The 18868-nt window shown below is 48.5% G+C and overlaps 1 protein-coding gene across 3 annotated transcripts in view; it reads right to left on the reverse strand.

Annotated features, from left to right (window-relative positions):
- The window catches only part of Tox2 (TOX high mobility group box family member 2), a 117071-nt gene that overhangs the window by 43921 nt on the left and 54282 nt on the right, over nt 1-18868 (reverse strand). Inside the window, exons 1-2 of one of the 3 annotated variants that reach the window (XM_038330879.1) lie at nt 12290-12336; nt 756-1001 (exon numbers count right to left, since the gene is read on the reverse strand). In XM_038330879.1, the coding sequence (XP_038186807.1) occupies nt 756-830 (75 nt within the window). In that variant the 5' untranslated portion in view covers nt 831-1001; nt 12290-12336. Of the gene's footprint in view, nt 1-755; nt 1002-11730; nt 11870-12289; nt 12337-18868 lie in introns of those variants that run through there. The other 2 variants (XM_038330878.1, XM_038330877.1) reach the window with 2 other exon arrangements.

The raw sequence follows: 18868 nt of genomic DNA on the forward strand, positions 1-18868 counted from the left end.
ACTGGGAGCGGGGAGTAGCTGCTGGACTTTGGAGCCCTGGGATTCACATCAGGGACTCTTTCCTTGTCTCTGAATCATAGCATCGGCCATCAGGATCTTGTCACCGTGTTTGAGATGATGTCGGTAGAGCCCCAGCCATTATTTGGCAAAGTAGACAATCAGGAATGGTTGCTCTTGCTCTTAGTCAACAGGTTGAACTGGGCTGGAAAGGTAGCACGGTTAGTAAAGTGCTTGCCTTGTAAACATGAGGACCTAAGCGTGGTGGCATGCGCTTGTGTTGCATGCGCTTGTGTTGCATGCGCTTGTGTTGCATGCGCTTGTGTTGCATGCGCTTGTGTTGCATGCGCTTGTGTTTCCTGCGCTGGGATTACAATAAGCACTACTTGCAAAACTGAAGCCTCTTCCAGTGTGTGTGTGGGGTGCGGGGAGAGGAAAACATTTTCACAAGGATTGTACAGTTACCCACTCTATGTTTGGGAATTGATGGCATGCATATATCTCAACAAATCTGCTAGAAATAAAATTAAGGTTATACTATCAACAACCAATAAAATCAGTCCCAAGTTGCCACAAACAAAGCTGTAGAAGAAACAGTTTCCTTCCACGCCACTCCCACACTCTGCAGATTCTCTGAAATTAGCCAGGAAAACGCAATCCAGGCACAGGATCGGGGCTCCTCAGCTCAGCCCTGCCACTTGCTCCCCTCAAGCCCACCCTTGCTGGAGCCGTGGGGCCTGTGTGGAAGATGGACTCACCGTGGGCAGCTGTCCAGACAGCAGGTGGCTATCCTGGGCCAGCATGTTGGACACCATGATGGCTGGGAGGTCCATAGCTTGGTATGAGTAGGCAGGGAGCAGCCCGTTGGGCGCAAGGCCGTGGCACAGCGAGTGGTAGCCGGCTTCGTGGTCCCCCAGGTGCAGGAGGGATGGCTCAGGGAGGTTGGGAGGCGTTATAGGAGGAATCTCATAGTCTTCATTGCTCTCGCTCTGGCTGCTGTAGGTCTGAAAACATCAGAGGGATGGGGGCGGGGTCAGTGCCTCAAATTCTCAGAACACATCTGATAGCATCAGTATCAACAGCAGTGGAAACAGTGCCCTTGACAAAGAGAGGACCACCACATGAGGCAGAAGGCCTAGCGACCTCCTGACTCAGGTCCTGCTCCACTCCTCAGTGAATCTTCCTCCCGCTGAGAATCTGCAGACAAGACCTGGACTCCTGGAGAGCGGATTTCCCTGAATCTGTTCCTGATTTCCCAGCAGACCTGGCCCATGGTCACCTGAGAACCACCCTCCCTCGGCCACCCACTTTACAGAGCGGGACTTGGTCCAGAGGAGAATGGTCAGGTAGGGTAAGCAGATGAGCTGGGGACTGGAGGCTTCAGGCAGTCACAGTCTCCTGAGCATCCCCAGGCATCTCGTGGTCCTTTTCTTGGTGAATGATATTTGTCCTGTCGTGGTACAGACTAGCAGTTAGCAGCCTTCCTCTAGGTCAGCCCTCCTCTAGGTCTTACTGGGCCATTTTTCCCACTCCAATGAGCAGGCCTCAGGACAAGGCTAGTAGACCGTGAGCACTACATTTGGCTTTCTCCTTGCCATAACTGTCCCAGGTTTTACCGTAGATCATGGTGAGCATGCACGTTGAGCCCTGGCTTTGCGGCACAGGTCCTGGGTGTGCTTCTGTAGGTGGAGGGGACCTCCATTTGTCATTGTGAGTGAATTTTTAAAAATCATACATGGGTTGTAAAACTCTAATTGTGTGTGTGTATGTGTGTGTAAGAGAGAGAGAGAGTGCGTGTGTGTGAGTGTGTGTGTGTGTGTGAGTGTCACACACACCATGGTGCATATGTGGAGGTCAGAAGACAGCTTGTTGGGGTCCCTCCACTGTGTGGGCTCTGGATATCAAACTCAGGTCTGACTTGATGACAAGAGCCTCTAATCCTGAGCCATCTTGGTGGCCTTGAATTTTTCACTTTAATCTCATCAAACGATTTCCCTTCCCCCCCTAGACTACTGAAAGGCTCGGGTGCCCTTCTCATTGCCATCTAGTTAATATCAGAGCAAACTTGCCTTGTTTCTTTTTATTCCACTTCCTCCCTCCATCCTTTCCTTTTTTTTTTTTTTTTTTTTTTTTTTTTTTTTTTTTTTTTTTTAATTGAGAAACAGTTTACTCTGTAGCCCATACTGGCCTTGAACTCTCAGTCCTCAGAGTGCTGGGGGTCATAGGCATGTTGGACACCCTGCACCCCTAGGACAACTCCTGCTTGGCCCTGAGCTGTCACTCATATTTGCAGCGTTAGACTGGGTTGGTAAAGGCCTTCACATCAGGCCCACATGTGAGATTAGCTTCAATCTCCCTGTCTGCGATGCCCATGCCTGGAGAGTCAGTCTTCCCTCTCCACATTCTGGAGATAAGACCCAATAGAAGACAGCCGTGTGAACTAGAAGTCAGAACTGAAGAAACTATCCATGACCCACCAGAAACAGACAAAGAGAAGTCGCACACGGAGGATAGCAGATTTCTCATGGGCTCTGTTTTAATGGGCCAGAGGAGTACCAGAAGAGGCAATGGTTGAGAGCTTCCAGAAGCGATGAAAGACAGCAGAGGTATTTGTGCATAGGCGAAAACCTTCCTTACCATGTATGTGCAGAGAATGGAAGGCCTGAGCCACAGTACTATGTGGGACTGGAGAGGTGGCTCAGTGGCAGAGTGCTCACTCAACACTTGTGATGTCCTGGGCTCTGTCCCAGAGGGAGGAAGGACATGGTTTGTCATTCTGTATTGCTCTGTGAATCCAGCATGCAGACCGAGCAGCTAGATAGCTATCCTCTGAAGTCTAGCACTTGCCTTTTTTCATGGATTGATGGATAAAGCTGTGTGTATAGGGAGGTTTGGGTAGAGCTATGACAGAGCAGGGACACATGCCTTGTTCCTTATGTTCCATAATGAACATCACTTCTTGCTCACTGGCTCCCTCTACAGGGCTATTGTGGAGTTACCACATAGATAGGTAAACTGGTCTGGAAGAGGCGGCCACACCTAACTGCTGACTTCCCTTAGCTTTCTTCTCAGGTTGGAGTTTGCCTTGGTCAGCCCTGAGCTCTCCTCTCTTTCTCCCTTAAACTCCCTTCCAGATGCCCCAACAACCCTCATGTTCAAAGCCCTGTAGGGGTTACGTTCAGCCTCTGTTCTTGGTTGCTCACCCAAGCACCACAGCGGGACATCTCAATACCCACTCATCGTCCCCTTCTTCTACCTTGCACTTGCTCGTATTCTCTGACCTCATCAGATGACGTCACCCTCCATGCACAAACCCGAAGTTCCCCTTCACTCACCTCTCAATTCCAATACAACTACTCCAAAATACGTTTAAACTCTACATAGTCCCCTAACACCTCTCACCCCACCCGGGACAACGATGACAGCCTCCTCCTGGTCTCCCACAGCTCTCTCCTATCCCTACACTCCTTCTTATAACCAGAATCTTCTCTAAAAAGAATCATCCCGTTCCTGCCCCATGCCATGCAGCGGGGTAGTGATACTCAACGGATCGCAGCCAGCAGCCCAGGCATTCTAGCCAGGCTCGGAGGTCTCCAGCAACACCTCCACACCAACCAGGAGCCCGCTGGGTGACACTGGGCACTATTATGATGTTTTTAAGTTGAGGGAGACTGGTTTGGCCTGTTATGGGCCACGATGGTCTAAGCTGGACAAGGAGCCCCACACTTGGGCCTGGGGCAGTCAGCCCCAGGTTCCGAGAAGAAAACACTGGCCCTCCTGGCACCTTGCAGCCACAGGCAGATGGGCACTACTATGGTGAGCAAATGTATGGAGTGATAAGGGACAGAGAGAGAGAGAGAATTTTTATGTCCTGTGGACAGAGGCATAACTGGAAAGGTAAAAGAGATGAGAAGTGGGTGAGGTGGGTGGCTTCATTGCCACCCAGGTCCACAGGGATGTCTGGGCCTGGGCTTCTGCTGGGGGCATGTCTGGGTTCAGGCTCTGATGCAGCTCCGGGCTCTGCTGATATCCGTGGCTTCTGATAGCACCAAAGGCAGAGAGGATAAGACTGTGCAGAGTTGGCCCCGCCCCTCACTGGCCGCAACACTGGGGAGAACTGGTCCTGCCCCTCTTTGACTGAAGCACTCAAGAGAGGATTCTCTGTCTCTCCTGGGCCGCACAGTAGAGCTGAACCTGTTTACAAGGCATGGGTGAGCGGGCCCTGAGAGTGTGGGAATGGGAGAGCTGACCACGCCCCTCACCTGCCAGGTGGTGGCACAGGTGAGGGAAAGATTCCTTCCTAGGACCCACACCTCCCCTGGGTATCACAGTAGAGCCAGCCCTGTCTGTGGAGGTGTGGGTGAGCCAGCACCACAGCCATGACCATGGGAGAGCTGTCCCCATTATTCATCTGTCTTGTGGCAGCATGGCAGGGAGATGGGTGAGCTGTCCCTGCCTCTCATCAGCTGCAGCACCTGGGAGAGTGGCTTCAACTCCACATCTGGGTAACACAATGGAGCTGGCCCTGAAGGGGCAGGTGTGGGAGAACCAACCCTGAGGATGTGAAAGCAGAACTGGCCCCGCCCCTTGCTCATCACTGCAAGGGGTGCATAGCCAGGGTAATGCTGGAGAGCCCATCCTGGTGGGGAAGACAGGGCAAAGCTGGCAGGCTGACCAGCCCTGCAGCTACCCAGTCCCAGGACCAGGGTTATGTGTTGGCCCACCCCAACATCCTCCCCATCTGTGACCTGCTGGAGCATAGGGGAGGAGCCAGAGGATCTCTACGACACAGGGCCCAACAGGATGTCCAGGAAGAGTCTCAGTGAGGGCCCAGCATCGATGGTGCAGCAGAGACCAGGGGCCTTTTCAATAAATGCCTGCATGTAAAATATATGAATAAAGGGTTTACTGTGTGACTCACTGTGTCACACTGCAGCTTCCAGGACAAGATTTTCCTTCCCTCCCTCCCTTCCTCTTTTTTTCTTTTTCTCTTTTTCTTTCTCCTACTTTTTCTCTTAAATTTTATTTTGTTTTATTTTGGGGTGGGGCAGGAGATGGGTGGGATTGGGAGGCAGGATGTAAAAGACAAAGAATGAATGAATGAATGAGACAGAGAATCAACCCACTGAGTCGCTCACGCTGCGCGTGCTCAGACAGCTGCCCTGGCCCTTATCACTATTGCTCACATATCACTGCACAGAATCACGGGTTCAGTTCCAACATTTTCACAGAGGTGTACCACGTACCTAATAAATCCCTCTCCTTTCCCAGTTTAGCCCCCCCTTCCACTTTCAAGCTACATATATATGCGTATGTATATGTATTTAAATCTAAATTTCACATATGAGAGAAAGCAAGTGATATCTGCCTGAGTCTGGACACTGAACACGGGGAGCTCCAGTTCCTATCTTTTCCCTGTAAATGACATGGCTTCCTTCCTCATGTCTGAGTAAAACTCCATCATGCCACATTGTCCTTACCCTCTGTCTAGGCTGGCTCAGTACCTTTCCCATCATTAGCAATGGTCCCTGGATGTGTGGCTACGCTGGCTTAGAGTCCTTCAGGTACACATCCAGGAACCCCACGGCCTTTGGGTTGAAGATCTTAGTCTCAAACATGATGCTGTAAGTCCTCCCATGGTCCGGTCGTTGCCAGCTCAGGACTGCTCTTCCTGGAATTGCAGGGCATTAAGGGACCTTTCCAAGGACACAGAAAAGATGCCAGTTGCTCACTGGCTCAGCGTTCTCACTGGTGTATTCTTTAATGTCTGTGCCACAGGTCCATGTACCACGAGTTAGCTTGTCTTCAGCCTAACCACCAAGATGGGTAGGGAGCCAAGCATCTGGATGGACTCAACCATGGGTATCACATCACTCCAGAATGCAAAGGCCTGAGTCACCTTCTCCTAGTGCCGCGCACCGTGCCTCCCGTCTGCGCTCTATGCGCTAGAATCCAGTTCGCGAGCTTCGGGCAAGGGGCTGGAGGTTGAGGAAACACACACAGAGACAGACAGACACACGGACCTCTAATCGCTGGTACAAAAGCCCCTCTTTAATAGCACCATGGAGGCTTAAATACCCTGCAGTCAATGGCCAACAGGTGTAAATCCCATCCTCCCATCCTCTAGGCAAAGCACAGCTTTTAGTAACTTCAATTAGAAGGCTCTAGACAGGGAAGAGCAGCTGAAGGCCAGGACTCAATTGGTCCCAACATCCTAGAGCCGTTCTCAACTGTCCTGCCCATCCTCTGCAAAGACACCTCCAAGCCCCACACATTGCAAGTCTCTCACGGCACTCAGTACCTCCTATAGCTGTTTGTGGTTCATCTCTACCTTCGGCTTATATATCCCTTCCACAAAGCCCCGGGCTCCATGAAGGCTGGAGGTAAGTCTGTTTTGTTCCCAGTACCTAGTACAGTGATTGGCACCTAGAAAGAACTCAGTTACAATGCACTGAACGAAGTCACAAAAATGGACCACTCGAGGCTCTAGATTCAAGACTCACCCAGGTGTTTCTGTATCTGTCCCTCCCAGAAGACTACTGTCCCTTGACTACCTGTGTCTCATGCTATTAAACACTACCTTCCTGTCCTCCAGCATCCAGAACAGGTGCTGACACAGGGCAGGATGCAATAAATCCCAAATGACCACAAAAGTCCATTCTTTTGAATCCAAGCCAGAACCCCAAGGCTCTGGAACACACCCAATCAGCCAGAAGCCTTTGAGAAAACTAAGCATGTGTTGTATCAAAATATTGAAATAACACAATTATGATAATTCCTCTAAAGAAGAAATTAGCACACTTAAAAATAAGCATGCAAGCACACACTTGCCTCTTTGGAATGTAGTCAGATCCTAGACACCTGAGCACAAGCTTGCCTGTCCTGGGGCTGGTCTACACTGAGTCCCCACTGTGTGCCTGTCTCAGCTTCTGGAATTTTCATACATTCTCCCCTTAAATGTGTCTGTTCTGAAAAGGTGTGTTAACGCCTTTGTATTTCAGACGGGGAAGGCAGAGTGCAGAACCTGAGAAAAGTGTCTTGTAGCCAGAGTCTCTGACTCAGGCCTTGTGAGTGTGACGTCAGCATCCCCCACACTGGGTTAGAAGCTCTTATAGATGCTATTCCAGACCCTGTCAGTCTAACTAGATGGCTGTCAGTCTGTCATTCTAACTAGATGGCTGTCCAATCTGTCAGTCTAACTTGATGACTGTCCAGTCTGTCAATCTAACTAGATGACTGTCCAGTCTGTCAATGTAACTTGATGGCTGTCCAGTCTGTCAGTCTAACTTGTCCTTATCCAAAGACTGTGCTATTTGTGCTTAGAGAAATTAGCAACTGTGAGTCCTGTAACATGTCCCTCCTTCAAGATTACTGGTGTTACCCAGAGCCCTTTGCAATACCACATGAATTTTCAGACTCATTTTTTTTTCATTTCTGCAATAAAAGTGTCCCTGCTCGTTTTAACTGTCACCTTGACACAGCCAACAGTCACTTGGGAAGAGGGGGTCTCAAATGAGGGATTGCCCAGATTAGATTGGCCTGTGACCATGTCTGTAGTGGGGTTGTCTTTGATGATTGATAGGGGAAGAACCAGCCCACTGTGGGCGGTGCCACCCCTAGGCAGGTGTCCTGAGTTGCATGAGAAAGCGAGCTGAGCACGAGCCAAGTGGGAACATGAGCCAGAGGGAGCACGAGCCAGAGGGAGCATGAGCTAGAGGGAGCACGAGCCAGAGGGAGCACGAGCCAGAGGGAGCATGAGCCAGAGGGAGCATGAGCTAGAGGGAGCACGAGCCAGAGGGAGCACGAGCCAGAGGGAGCATGAGCTAGAGGGAGCAAGCCTGTAAGCAGCCTCCTCCACATTTTCTGCTCTTGTTCCTGCTTGAGGCCCACCCGGGTTTCCTCAGTGATACATTGTAACTGGGAAGTGTAAGCCAAATAAACCCTTTCCTCCCCAAGTGGCTTTTGGTCCTGGTGTTCATTACAGTGACAGAAAGCAAACTAGAGCAAAGGGACAGTGGGAATCTGACAGGATCCACAGTGAACAACGTGGGCATCCACGCTATCTTCTAATGGTCACACACAGGGCAGCATGGCCTTCGCTGTGCAGGTCTCTACTCCGGTTCAGCTCTGTTCTACAGCTTTCCATTGTTGAATCTTTCACATCCTTGGCTGAAGTTAGCCCTTCCTATCTTCTTATCCTGGTGCTGTTGCCTGTGGAGAGTCTTCTTAGTTTCTTTTTGAGTTGTCTATTGTTGGTTTATGGAAACATAATTGCTATTCCCATGCTCCTTTTATACCCTGACCCTTTGCCAAGTTCATTTACTAACTATCTTTTATAACTTTAAGGGAAGGAAAGCAGAAAGTCCATACCACTGGGGAGAGAGACAGAGAGAGAGAGAGACAGACAGACAGAGACAGAGAGAGACACAGAGAGAGACATAGACAGAGAGAGACACACAGAGAGACACACACAGAGAGAGAGAGAATAGAATTTGATTAAACTAGAGTCTGAAAAGATCAAAGAGCTAACTACGATGGTGTTCATAAGGAACTGTCTTAGAAATGGCAGCCAGACGATGAAGATCAGCCGCAAGGGATCCTCAGCCTCTCAACTGACTTCCTGAGAGATAAAAAGTCAATATTCTGATTTAAAACAAATGAGTCTAGCCGATAATGTTTATAACAGACACGCTCCAAATAAAATGTCAGGAACAGTTTAAATAAACAGATGTTAGCAGGCAAATGAAGAGTAATGTGGCAAAATTAATAGCAAATTAAGGACAAATTCAGAGCAAAACGTATTAAAGAGACTTCGAGGAATACTTCTGCTGACAAATGATACAATCCATGAAGGAGTGGCTGACACAAATTTTTATGAACATTGATAAATTACAGGAGCATAAAATGTTAAAAGCCACTAAAAGCATAAAACTAACCTGGCACTGGTGACACTCATTTGACATCCTAGGACTCAGAAGGCTGAGGCAGAAGCATTGTGAATTCCAGGCTAGCCTGGGCTATGTAAGAGCCCATTTAAACAAGCAAATCACAACAAAAGAAACCCAGGCTAAAGCCATAAACAGAGTGAGACATTTGGCACATCTCTTGAACAAGTCAACCAGAAGGAAATGAATAAGGGGGAATGGAAAGCTGGCCCAGTGGTTAAGAGCTTTTGTTGATCTTACAGAAGCCTCAGGTAAGGTTTCCAGCAACCACGTGGAGACTCACAACCATCTCTAACTATCGGATCCTGGGGATCCAGCCCCCTCTTCTGACTGAAATTATAAAACTATTACCTTAATAGAATCTGGTACATGAACAATGGGAAATTGATACCATTTATTTAATATCTTTATTAGAAGATAAAAAAGGGCAAAGCAAATGGATTCAGAACTCACTTGAAGAAGGTAAAAACAGAAAAACTAAATTAAGCAACAGTCAATAGATGAAAGAAAAATGAAACAGAAAACACATTATAGATAAGAAATAAAAGATAGAGTTAGTTTTCCGAGAGAAACCAACAGAAAATTAACAAGGGGCTGGAGATATGGCTCAGCGTAAGAGGTGCTTGCTGCACAAGCGTGAGGACCTGAGTTCGGATCCACAGAACCCTGGTAAAATGCTAGACATGGCTCTGTGCATCTGCAGCCCCTGCATTGGGGTCAGTGAGACAGGATTGCTGAACAAACACTGCATCCATTCATCTGCGATGGACACCTGGACTGAACCAACATCTTGGCTGCTGCAAACTGGCTCTCAGTAATACAGATGTGCAGAGGTGTCTGTGGGGTGCTGACTTAGCCTCCTCCAGGTCTACATAGGCATTCTAGCTTCTTTTCTGTTTCTGTGTAAAACACATCAAACAAGCATCTTAGGGGAGAAAAGGTGTTCATTTCAGCTTTCAAGTTACTGCTCATCATTGAGGGAAGACCAGATGAGATCTCAGGCAGGAACTTGAAACAGAAACCATGGCGGGGGGATACTGCTTGCTAGATCACTCAGACTCCGGTTCAGCTTAGCTTTCTTAAACCTCCCAGGACTGCCTGTTCAGGGAATGGGGCCACCTACAGTGGGCTGGACCTTCCTACATCAATTAATCCCACAGACCAATCTGATTTGGGCCATCCTTTCATTGAGACTTCCTTCTCAGGCAGCTCTAGGCTCTTGTCAAGTTGATACAAACAACGGAGCAACATTTAAGGCTGTTGTTCTCTTTCTAAACGTGTCCCAGATTGGATATTAAGTTATGTGACCACCTGCAACCACTTTACCAAGAAAACCCTGCACTCTGTACGTGCATCCCAGCTGAATGCTGTAAATACAATTCACCATTGCCCAGGTCTGTTTTCCCAACAAGGAAAACGTTATCTTACCCAAACTCTATCAGCTACAGTGGCTATCCCAGCCGTTGACCATCTTATTATACTTGCAGAGGTTTAAAAATTCTGCAGGGAATGGAATGTGGTTTTTGTTTTCTGTTTTTTTTTTTTTTTTTTTTGGTCAAGCTTGTCTATGTCCATAGTGCCCAAGTCAAGTTAATCATCTTTGATAATAATAGCCTGTGTCACCCACCCCAGAGCTATTTAATAGAATCTTTCTGACTCATGTCTTGCAAGTATATCAGATATGGAATCGGGGAGATTATGCCTGCTGGCTGATCTACCACCTCCCTGCACTCAAAATGCTTCTTGATAAATAAAAAAAGAAATAAAAAGCAAAGCCTGTTGTATACATTAAGCAAATGGGAGCAGAAAAGCGGTACCATGCAAATCAACTGTGGACTCTGTATGCTGTGGGGGAGGGACAGGACATCCGTTAACCCTTTGTTCACTGGCAGAACCTCAATCAGATCTGGGCAGGGCCATCCAGAGGAGTATGTCCAACATCCTCAGCTACTGGCAGCCTCAGCTGCTTCACGGCTGCCCCTGACGTGCTTGGATTGCCACACACGGATACGGAACATGAGCTTTGTTTGACAACACCATGAGTTCAGTCTCCGAGGCTCAGAGGCTCAGGGGGCTTCCTGGATGATATTTACCATGGGGGGACAACGGCTGTTGGTTGGGTTTGGGGCTTTCTTTGTTAGGAAAATGTACTCCCTGGAGAACTTCGAAGCTCAGGTAATCTGGGGACACTGGCATTGGAATGAGACATAGCAGTCTGAAGAGGAAGCCACCATTCTCCACAGGAGGACTCTCACTTCCATGGCTAGGGACAGAAATGCTTTGTTCATTTGTTTGCTTAAATAACACTTTAAATTTGTGAACAGCTGTTTTGCTTGTATGTATGATGTATTATGTATGTATGTATGTGCACCACATGTGTTCAGTGCCTGTGGAGGTCAGAAGAGGGCACTGGATTCTCTGGAACTTGAATTACAGACAATATCATGAGCTGGGAATTGAACCTGGCTCCTCTGGTAGAGCAGCCCATGACCCTAACTGTGGAGCCATTTCTACAGCTCCTATCTGTTTGAATAACATTTTTATAGCCACATATTCACCTGTCTTTTGGCATTTTTCCTCGGATTTACTACAAGAGGAGATCAGCAAACTTTCTCTGCAAAGGTCCAGCTAATAAATATTTGAAACAACTATTCAGCTTTGTTGTTGTAGCATGAAAATGGTCATAGACGATACTGAAAGTCACGAGCGTGGCTGTGCTCCAATAAAGCTTTGTTTACAGAAGGCAAGCGGAGGGCTAGATCTGGCCCACAGACCACGGTTTACTGACCTGTGTCCTAATCAATCAGGAAAACCAATATATTCACAGCTGAGTTTCTTCCTGCCCTCTTTCCTTGTCAAGGGTGCTCCTCTTCTCCACTTGATGGCTCACACCAGAAGCCTGAGAGTGAGGCTTAGTTCCTCTCTCCCTCCTTCCCTCCTTCCCCTCCTCCCTCCCTCCTCCTCTTCCCACTCCACCTACTCCAGTGAGCTCTAAAATCCTGCTGGCTCTACAGGTCACTGTATTCCAAGCCCCTCCCACTACAATCCATCTGCCAGGTGAACCCTGGTCACCGTTTTCCCAGGACATCTGTAATCACCTCCCCGATGGCCTTCTGCCTTCTACGCTTGTTCCTTCCAGTCCGTTCCCCATCTAGCAGCCCAGACAATAGATTCGCCCACAAACCCAATCGCTGCTCCCATCACCTGACATCCCTTTTGCATTTAGGACACAGGGTGAAACCTTCTGGGCCAGCAAGACCCCAAGTGAACTGGTCCCCAATCTCCATCTCCTACAAAACCGTTCACCGTCACAGACTAGCACGGATGGCAGCTAACACACAACGTACCTTCCCTTTCTGTCACCTCGCACAAGAATCACGGCTGCGTGGCGGGCTCCTTCTCTTCTTGTTGGTAACAGCCCCAGAACCAGCGCCCGTTAGGCCTTTCCCTGATAGTCACTTGTTCCGGCTCTTCCCTTTCCTGGCAACAGCCTGCCTTATCCTCCACATTTCTTACCCTCTGTGATTTTCTCCCCTGATCACTGTATATCTCCCATATGGAACGAAGGATCCAGGAAGGCTGGAGCCATTTCTGTTTGTTTCATGTTGAGCCTTCAGGACCCAGAGCCATGCTGGGCACTTAGGAGAAATAATCTATATTGAATGTACGCGAAGCTGGTCACTGAGACTGCCTGACCCCGCGTGTAACCTCACCTGACCCTCAGACCTTCCTTAACTATCAGCCAAGGCTCTTTCCCCAGTTAAGAGGGTTCTGAGATCAGCCTGCTTCAGTCTGCCCACTGTGGAATAGGTCAGGATCTGCAATGGTCAAACTGACCAGTGACAAAGTTAGACTGAGCTGTGGTGTGTGTGTGCGTGTGTGCGTGCACATGTGTGCATATGTATACATGTGCACAGTCTTGCACATGCTATATGCAGATCAGAGGGCAACCTCAGGGGCCAGTCTTTGGTTGCCCACCTTTTTAAAGCAAAGTCTCCTGTTTGCCTCTATGTGCTCCAGGGGCTGTTGTCAGCTGACTGAGGAAGCAGTGCTGACTGCTCTGCTCAGGGCTACATCTCAGCAGCTGCTCCACTGCCCCACCACACAGAAGGCACTTAGTCAGCAAGCTTTTGTTTTGTTTTGAGACATAGACTCACTGTGTAGCTCTGGCTGGCCTGAACTCACTAAGTAGATCAGGTTAGCCTTGAACTCACAGAAATCTGCCTGCCTCTGCCCCCTGAGTGCCTGATAGGATTAAAGGTGTGAGCCACCCTGCCCAGCACCAGTGTGTCTTTGAATGGGGACGTGTATGAATGAGGACTGGTGGCCTGCAGTCCCAGGCCCAGTTCTGCGTTCCCTTCCGAACAAGTTCTCAGAAGCCAGCCAAGCTCAGAAACAGCTTTGCCCTGAGAGTAGCTGCAGGGGATTCTAATTTAGACCCTGGGTGGTGGGGGTTTCTTGCCCCTGGTCATCTTAGAAATCATTTTTTTCATGAAGTATGGAGTCCCAGCAGTGGTCTCAATGGGCCGTATGACCTTGGCCAAGTCATTGTCCCTTTCTGGGCCTCAAATGCTGCCTGTAAAAAGAGGAACCTGGCCTGGAGGTTTTCAGCACACACTTCATTCCTGCCCCTGGGCCTGGTTTGCAGGTAGCAGACAGACCTTGGCAGAGCTGTGTTTGAGAGCATTTTTAAACTGATGAGCATGCTTTCTGGTCCTTTCTGTGCTAAAATAGCTTCTGGGAAAATGTCTATTATGTCTCTCTGCAGCTCCCGCCCCCCCCACCCCCTTTTCCATCCCTGCCTTTTGGAAACCACAGAAGTAGCTTTATCAAAAAAAAAAAAAAAAAAAAAAATGTGCAGAGCCAGCAGCGGAACAAAGCTGCAGGAGTTCTCAGAGCTCGCGGCCCTTGCATAGGCCCGAGAGAGGCTGAGCAGGGCAGATGCAAACTCTTGGTGACCTTAGGAGTGCTCAGACACTACAAGGTTGGCTACCTTCCAATCAAGGTTCTATCACTGTCCTAGCATTGTGGGTGCTTGGACCGGACAATATAACCTCCCCTGACACCAGTCACCCGCCCCCCCCCCCCCCCCCCCCAGACAATGCATACCTCTGGATGCACTGGCTCCCCTGCTCAGGCCACTAGCCCGTTCCCCTCCCCATGCCTGCCCAGGTGATGCTTGCTCATTAACAGGGCTATCATGACACTTCTCTGCCTTGCCAGACTGGGATGAGCACAGCAGCCTGCTCTGAGCAGAATGGATAAAGGCCTGTTCCTCCAGTAGTTGGGACCCCACGCTCCTGTAAATGACCTCATTATGGGGCTGTAGCTTGAAACTGATCCACTCCCCTGAGATTTACTGAGTACTCATCCTAAGGCTGGGGCTGGGACCTACAGAGTCACCAATGAAAAAGTGACTCGGCCCTCAGGTTTGTCCTAGCACTCTCTCTCTCTCTCTCTCTCTCTCTCTCCTCTCTCTCTCTCTCTCTCTCTCTCTCTCCCATCCTTCCTTCCTTTTTGTTTGTTTGTTTCTGTGTAGCCCTGCCTCCTGAGTGTTGGCATTAAAGGCGTGCATCACCACTGCCTGGCTCATCCCACTTTCTACATCTTCATTAAAAATATAACATTAACATTTTATAGTATGTACCATGTGTGCAGGGACCCTGCTCCGTGTAATTTTTATGTATGAATGCTATCAACCATGCATGGGTACTGTCATCTTAGCCATTGTATAGACCGAATGACCTTGAGATGAGAAACTTGCCCCAAATTCAAGACAGACTATGAAGCCAGGGATGCACCTGACAGTCTCGGTCAGGGGAACTGGCTGTGGGAACGACTATCAAAGCGACTTCGAGATGTCTGTTCCTTCAGCAGCACCCCCTCACTAGCCCACAGTCCCAAATGCCATATTAAACTTCCCGAGAGACCTTGAGGCAGAGGAACCTAGCTAAGCCACTCCGAAATCGTCATCTGCCAGAAAGATTTGTATTGGCTTTAAAAAGAAAAGAATTTGACTTGTGAACTTGCATTCTCTCTTTTGTTTATTTGTTTGTTTGCTTGGTTTTTTTGTTGTTATTGTCTTTTTATTTTTTGATACAGGGTTTCTCTGCAGCTTTGGAGCCTATCATGGAACTCACTCTGTAGACCAGGCTAGCGTTGAGCTCACACAGATCCACCTGCCTCTGCCTCCTGAGTGTTGGAATTAAAGGTGTGTGCTACCACAGCCCAGCCGCTTTTAAATTCTTATTAGTATATATGTATTTTGCATGTATCTCTGGGTGTGCTTTGCATGCAACATGTATTTGTGTTCTTATGTGCATGGAAGTATGCCTGTGTGATGTCACGGAATCATCCTCAATCCATCTTTCACCTCATTCAGTGGGGCAGGATCTCTCAATCTGTAACCGGAGACTGCTTGTTTGTTTCCGGGCTGCCCAGCCCCGAATAATCACACAGACACTATATTAATTACAACACTGTTTGGCCTATAACTAAGGCATATTTCTAGATAGCTCTTACATCTTAAGTTAACCCATTTCTGCTAATTTATATTTTACCACAAGGTTCTTGGTTTGTTACCTCTTGCTTTCTGAGCTGCTACATGGCGTCTTTCTCCTTCTGCTGTTACATGGTGTCTCCTTGACTCTGTCCACTCTCTATACATATCTCTGTTCGAATTTCTTGCCTGACTTTACCCTACTTAGCAATTGACTGAAACAGCTTTATTCATTATCCAATAAAAGCAACACATATACAGAAGGACATCCCACATCATCAATCAAAACTAGAACTCAGTGATATGGCTTGTCTTACCAGGCAGCTTGCTTTGGGGATTCCCAGTCTCTACCTTCTGGGACTGGAATTATAGGTGGGACACAATGCCCACCTAGCATTTATGTGCGTTCTGGGGATCTGAAATCCAGTCTTCTTGCTTGCATGTCAAAAACTGAGCCATCTCCCCAGACCTGTTTGTGAGAGTGTGTGTGGTACTTGGGGTTTGAACCTAGGGCCTTACTCCTGACACTTGGCAAGTGTTCTACCATCCAGCCCTAGCCCCAGCCCTCTTTCCCTTTTTTGTCTTGAGACAAGATCTCACTTAATTGCCCACATTAGCCTAGAGCTTGTATTCTTAATGATCATGTAGTTTTGCCTCTTTAGAAACAGAGGACTTGGGTTTCTTGTGCGCGCTCCTGGTTCCCTGCTGTGTCTTCACAGGCAGCTCCTTCTCTTCCATCTTTAGCTGCTCTATAGTGTGGGTCTCTTCCAGCCCCACCTGGACACCCCTAAGCACAGGCGCTCTACCTGCCAAATAATTTAGGCAGGCAGTGCTGCCCACACCAAGCTTTTGGTCTGTACTGCCCACACAACAGAGGCCTTGCAATGGCAATGCACCCTGACTCCAGAGGTGGGTGAAGTTGGAAACTCTAGGATGCTGCTGGTCCCGCTACACTGTGGACACCATGACCGGGGATATCAATAGCATAGACTTTGCCATAGACAGACAATGGCTCAAAGCCTAGCTCCATCACATCCTGGTTGGAGAGTCCTTAACCTCACAGAGGAAGAGACATTTTCTTGGACTCACAGAATAAATTGCAGCTACTTAGAACTGAGCTGGGTGTGGTGCTGGGTACCTGAAATCCTAGCATGTGGGAGATGGAAGCAGGTGAATCTGTCTTAGTTATACAATGAGCTTGAGGGTTAGCTTGGGCTACATGAGACTTTGTTGAAGGAAAGGAAAGAAGGGAGGGAGGGAGGGAGGGAGGGAGGGAGGGAGGGAGGGAGGGAGGGGAGAAAGGTGAATGCGTAGGTTAGAGACATATATAGAACTCTTGTTCTGTCCCAATCCAGAGTCTTCAAACTATAGCCAAACTCACCCTCTTGTGTGTTGAGTCTAGACACTTGTTTGCACTCATTTTACAAGTCAGTGTGTCTGCAGATGTGTAAATCCCTTCACAAACCCACGTGTGAAAAAAAATTCATCAGCAGCACCTGAACCAGTGGGCCTTGGGGAGCTGCTCTCTCTCTCTCTCTCTCTCTGTCTCTCAGAATTAACTTAGCTCTTCCTAGAGGCCATGTCCCCAGGAACTCACAGATTAGAAGGGAGATAGTCATTGAACAAACGAAGATAAGAATCTCAACCGTGTGTGTGTGTGTGTGTGTGTGTGTGTGTGTGTGTGTGTGTGTGTGTGTAGGAAGTACAAGTGAGTAAGCCCTGCCTCATAACACTATTATCTTTGCTTCCTGGAAGAAACTGAGGTGCTGAGACACTGATTAATTGCCCTGTGGAGGGATTCTTTCAAGTGACTGTGTCTACATGCACGTGTGTGTGCAAGTGCTCATATTTGTGTGTGATTGTCCCTGTATACAGTTGTGTGCATGTGTGCGTGCGTGAGCACACCTGGCTTGGAGAAACTTCCACAGGCATCTTCAAATATTCTATCAGCCCGATCTTCCAGGTCTGTAGCATCAGATCATCACCAAACCCCATCACACACGTGTGTGCAAACTTAGAGACATCTGTGATCTGAACACGCCCTAAAACTCTGTGGATGAAGATAGAAGTACTGGCCCCAGACTGCCCTGCCAAGCACATCTAGGGATGCCCCCGTGTCTGCTTCCCTGGGGCAAGCCATTGCTGTAGCCAGGTCAGCCCTCACAGTTCATCAGTGGCTAAAGGAAATTTCCCTCCCAGGAAGTTACACAAACTGTACAAGGCGATTCCAGCCTGGCTCCTACTGGGAGCATACTGTCCAAGACATAAATGACCAACCCTGGCCTTTCCCTTTCCAGTCATGGCCAGGATCTACATGTAGGGACACCTCAGTCATGGCCAGGTTCTACACGTGGGCACATATCAGTCACGGCCAGACTCCACACACAGGGATACTTGAATAAGACTTCTCTTGGAGGCAATCTTGTTTCTCTCCTCCTGATAAGGACCCTGAAGCACCATGGTGGCATGGCATGGGTGTGGGTGCTACCAAACAGAACCACGCTGAAGTCTTCATTCCTGCTCCACACAGAGCTTTACCTCATTTGTCTTAAATCTACACGTCCTTCTCTCCTGGATGACCATGACTGCAGAGGACGTCACTGACACCTGATGGTAGGAAGGTAGTTTGTGACACCGCTCTGTGGACGTTCCAAATGAATCCCCTCCCCCCAACATACTTCACAAGCAGATGCTGTGCAGAATCACAGGGACGTGTGACCACATGTAGAAGACCAGATTAGATGACCACGGCTGTGGAAATGGCTCTGTGGGTACAAGCTCCTGCCACACGAGCCTGACAACTTGAGTCTGGATCCCTAGTCCCCAGGCAAATGCACACGTGTCTGCCTGTCATCACAGCGAGCACTCTTAGGGAGATGGAAGCAGAAGCTTGAAGGCCTCTGGGTTACACAGAGGCAGAGACCGTCCGTCTCACACAAGGCGAAAGGACAAGGAAGGACAATTGAAAGATGTCCCCTGGTCTCCACACATGCACCCAGACACTCACATATTCCCTCATACACACAAGCATAAACAATCACATTGACACGTCTCTCTCTCACACCATACACACACACACACACACACACACACACACACACACACACACGACAAAGGCAAACACCTTGAACAAGAAGGACCCGCAATAGAACAACACAGCAAGGTATTCTTCACCAGCCATTGCCAGCATCCTCATGGAAGGAACCATGGATGGCAGCATCCAAAAGACAAATGGTTGAAAGTGGGGCTCTCAGGAGAAGCCAAGAAGAATGTTACCCCATGTTTCACTCGCTGATCAAGAAAATGTAATTTGGCGTATGTACTAACATATGATCTAGCAAAATCATGTAAATGTGCTCCATCTAAAAGAGATGCCTGTCTGAATACAAAGTCTTGGTTGGATGTTCCCTTTCAGTGACACACAGGA

The sequence above is a fragment of the Arvicola amphibius genome, chromosome 5 (genome assembly GCF_903992535.2).
Source record: "Arvicola amphibius chromosome 5, mArvAmp1.2, whole genome shotgun sequence".
Taxonomy (NCBI): Eukaryota; Metazoa; Chordata; class Mammalia; order Rodentia; family Cricetidae; genus Arvicola; species Arvicola amphibius.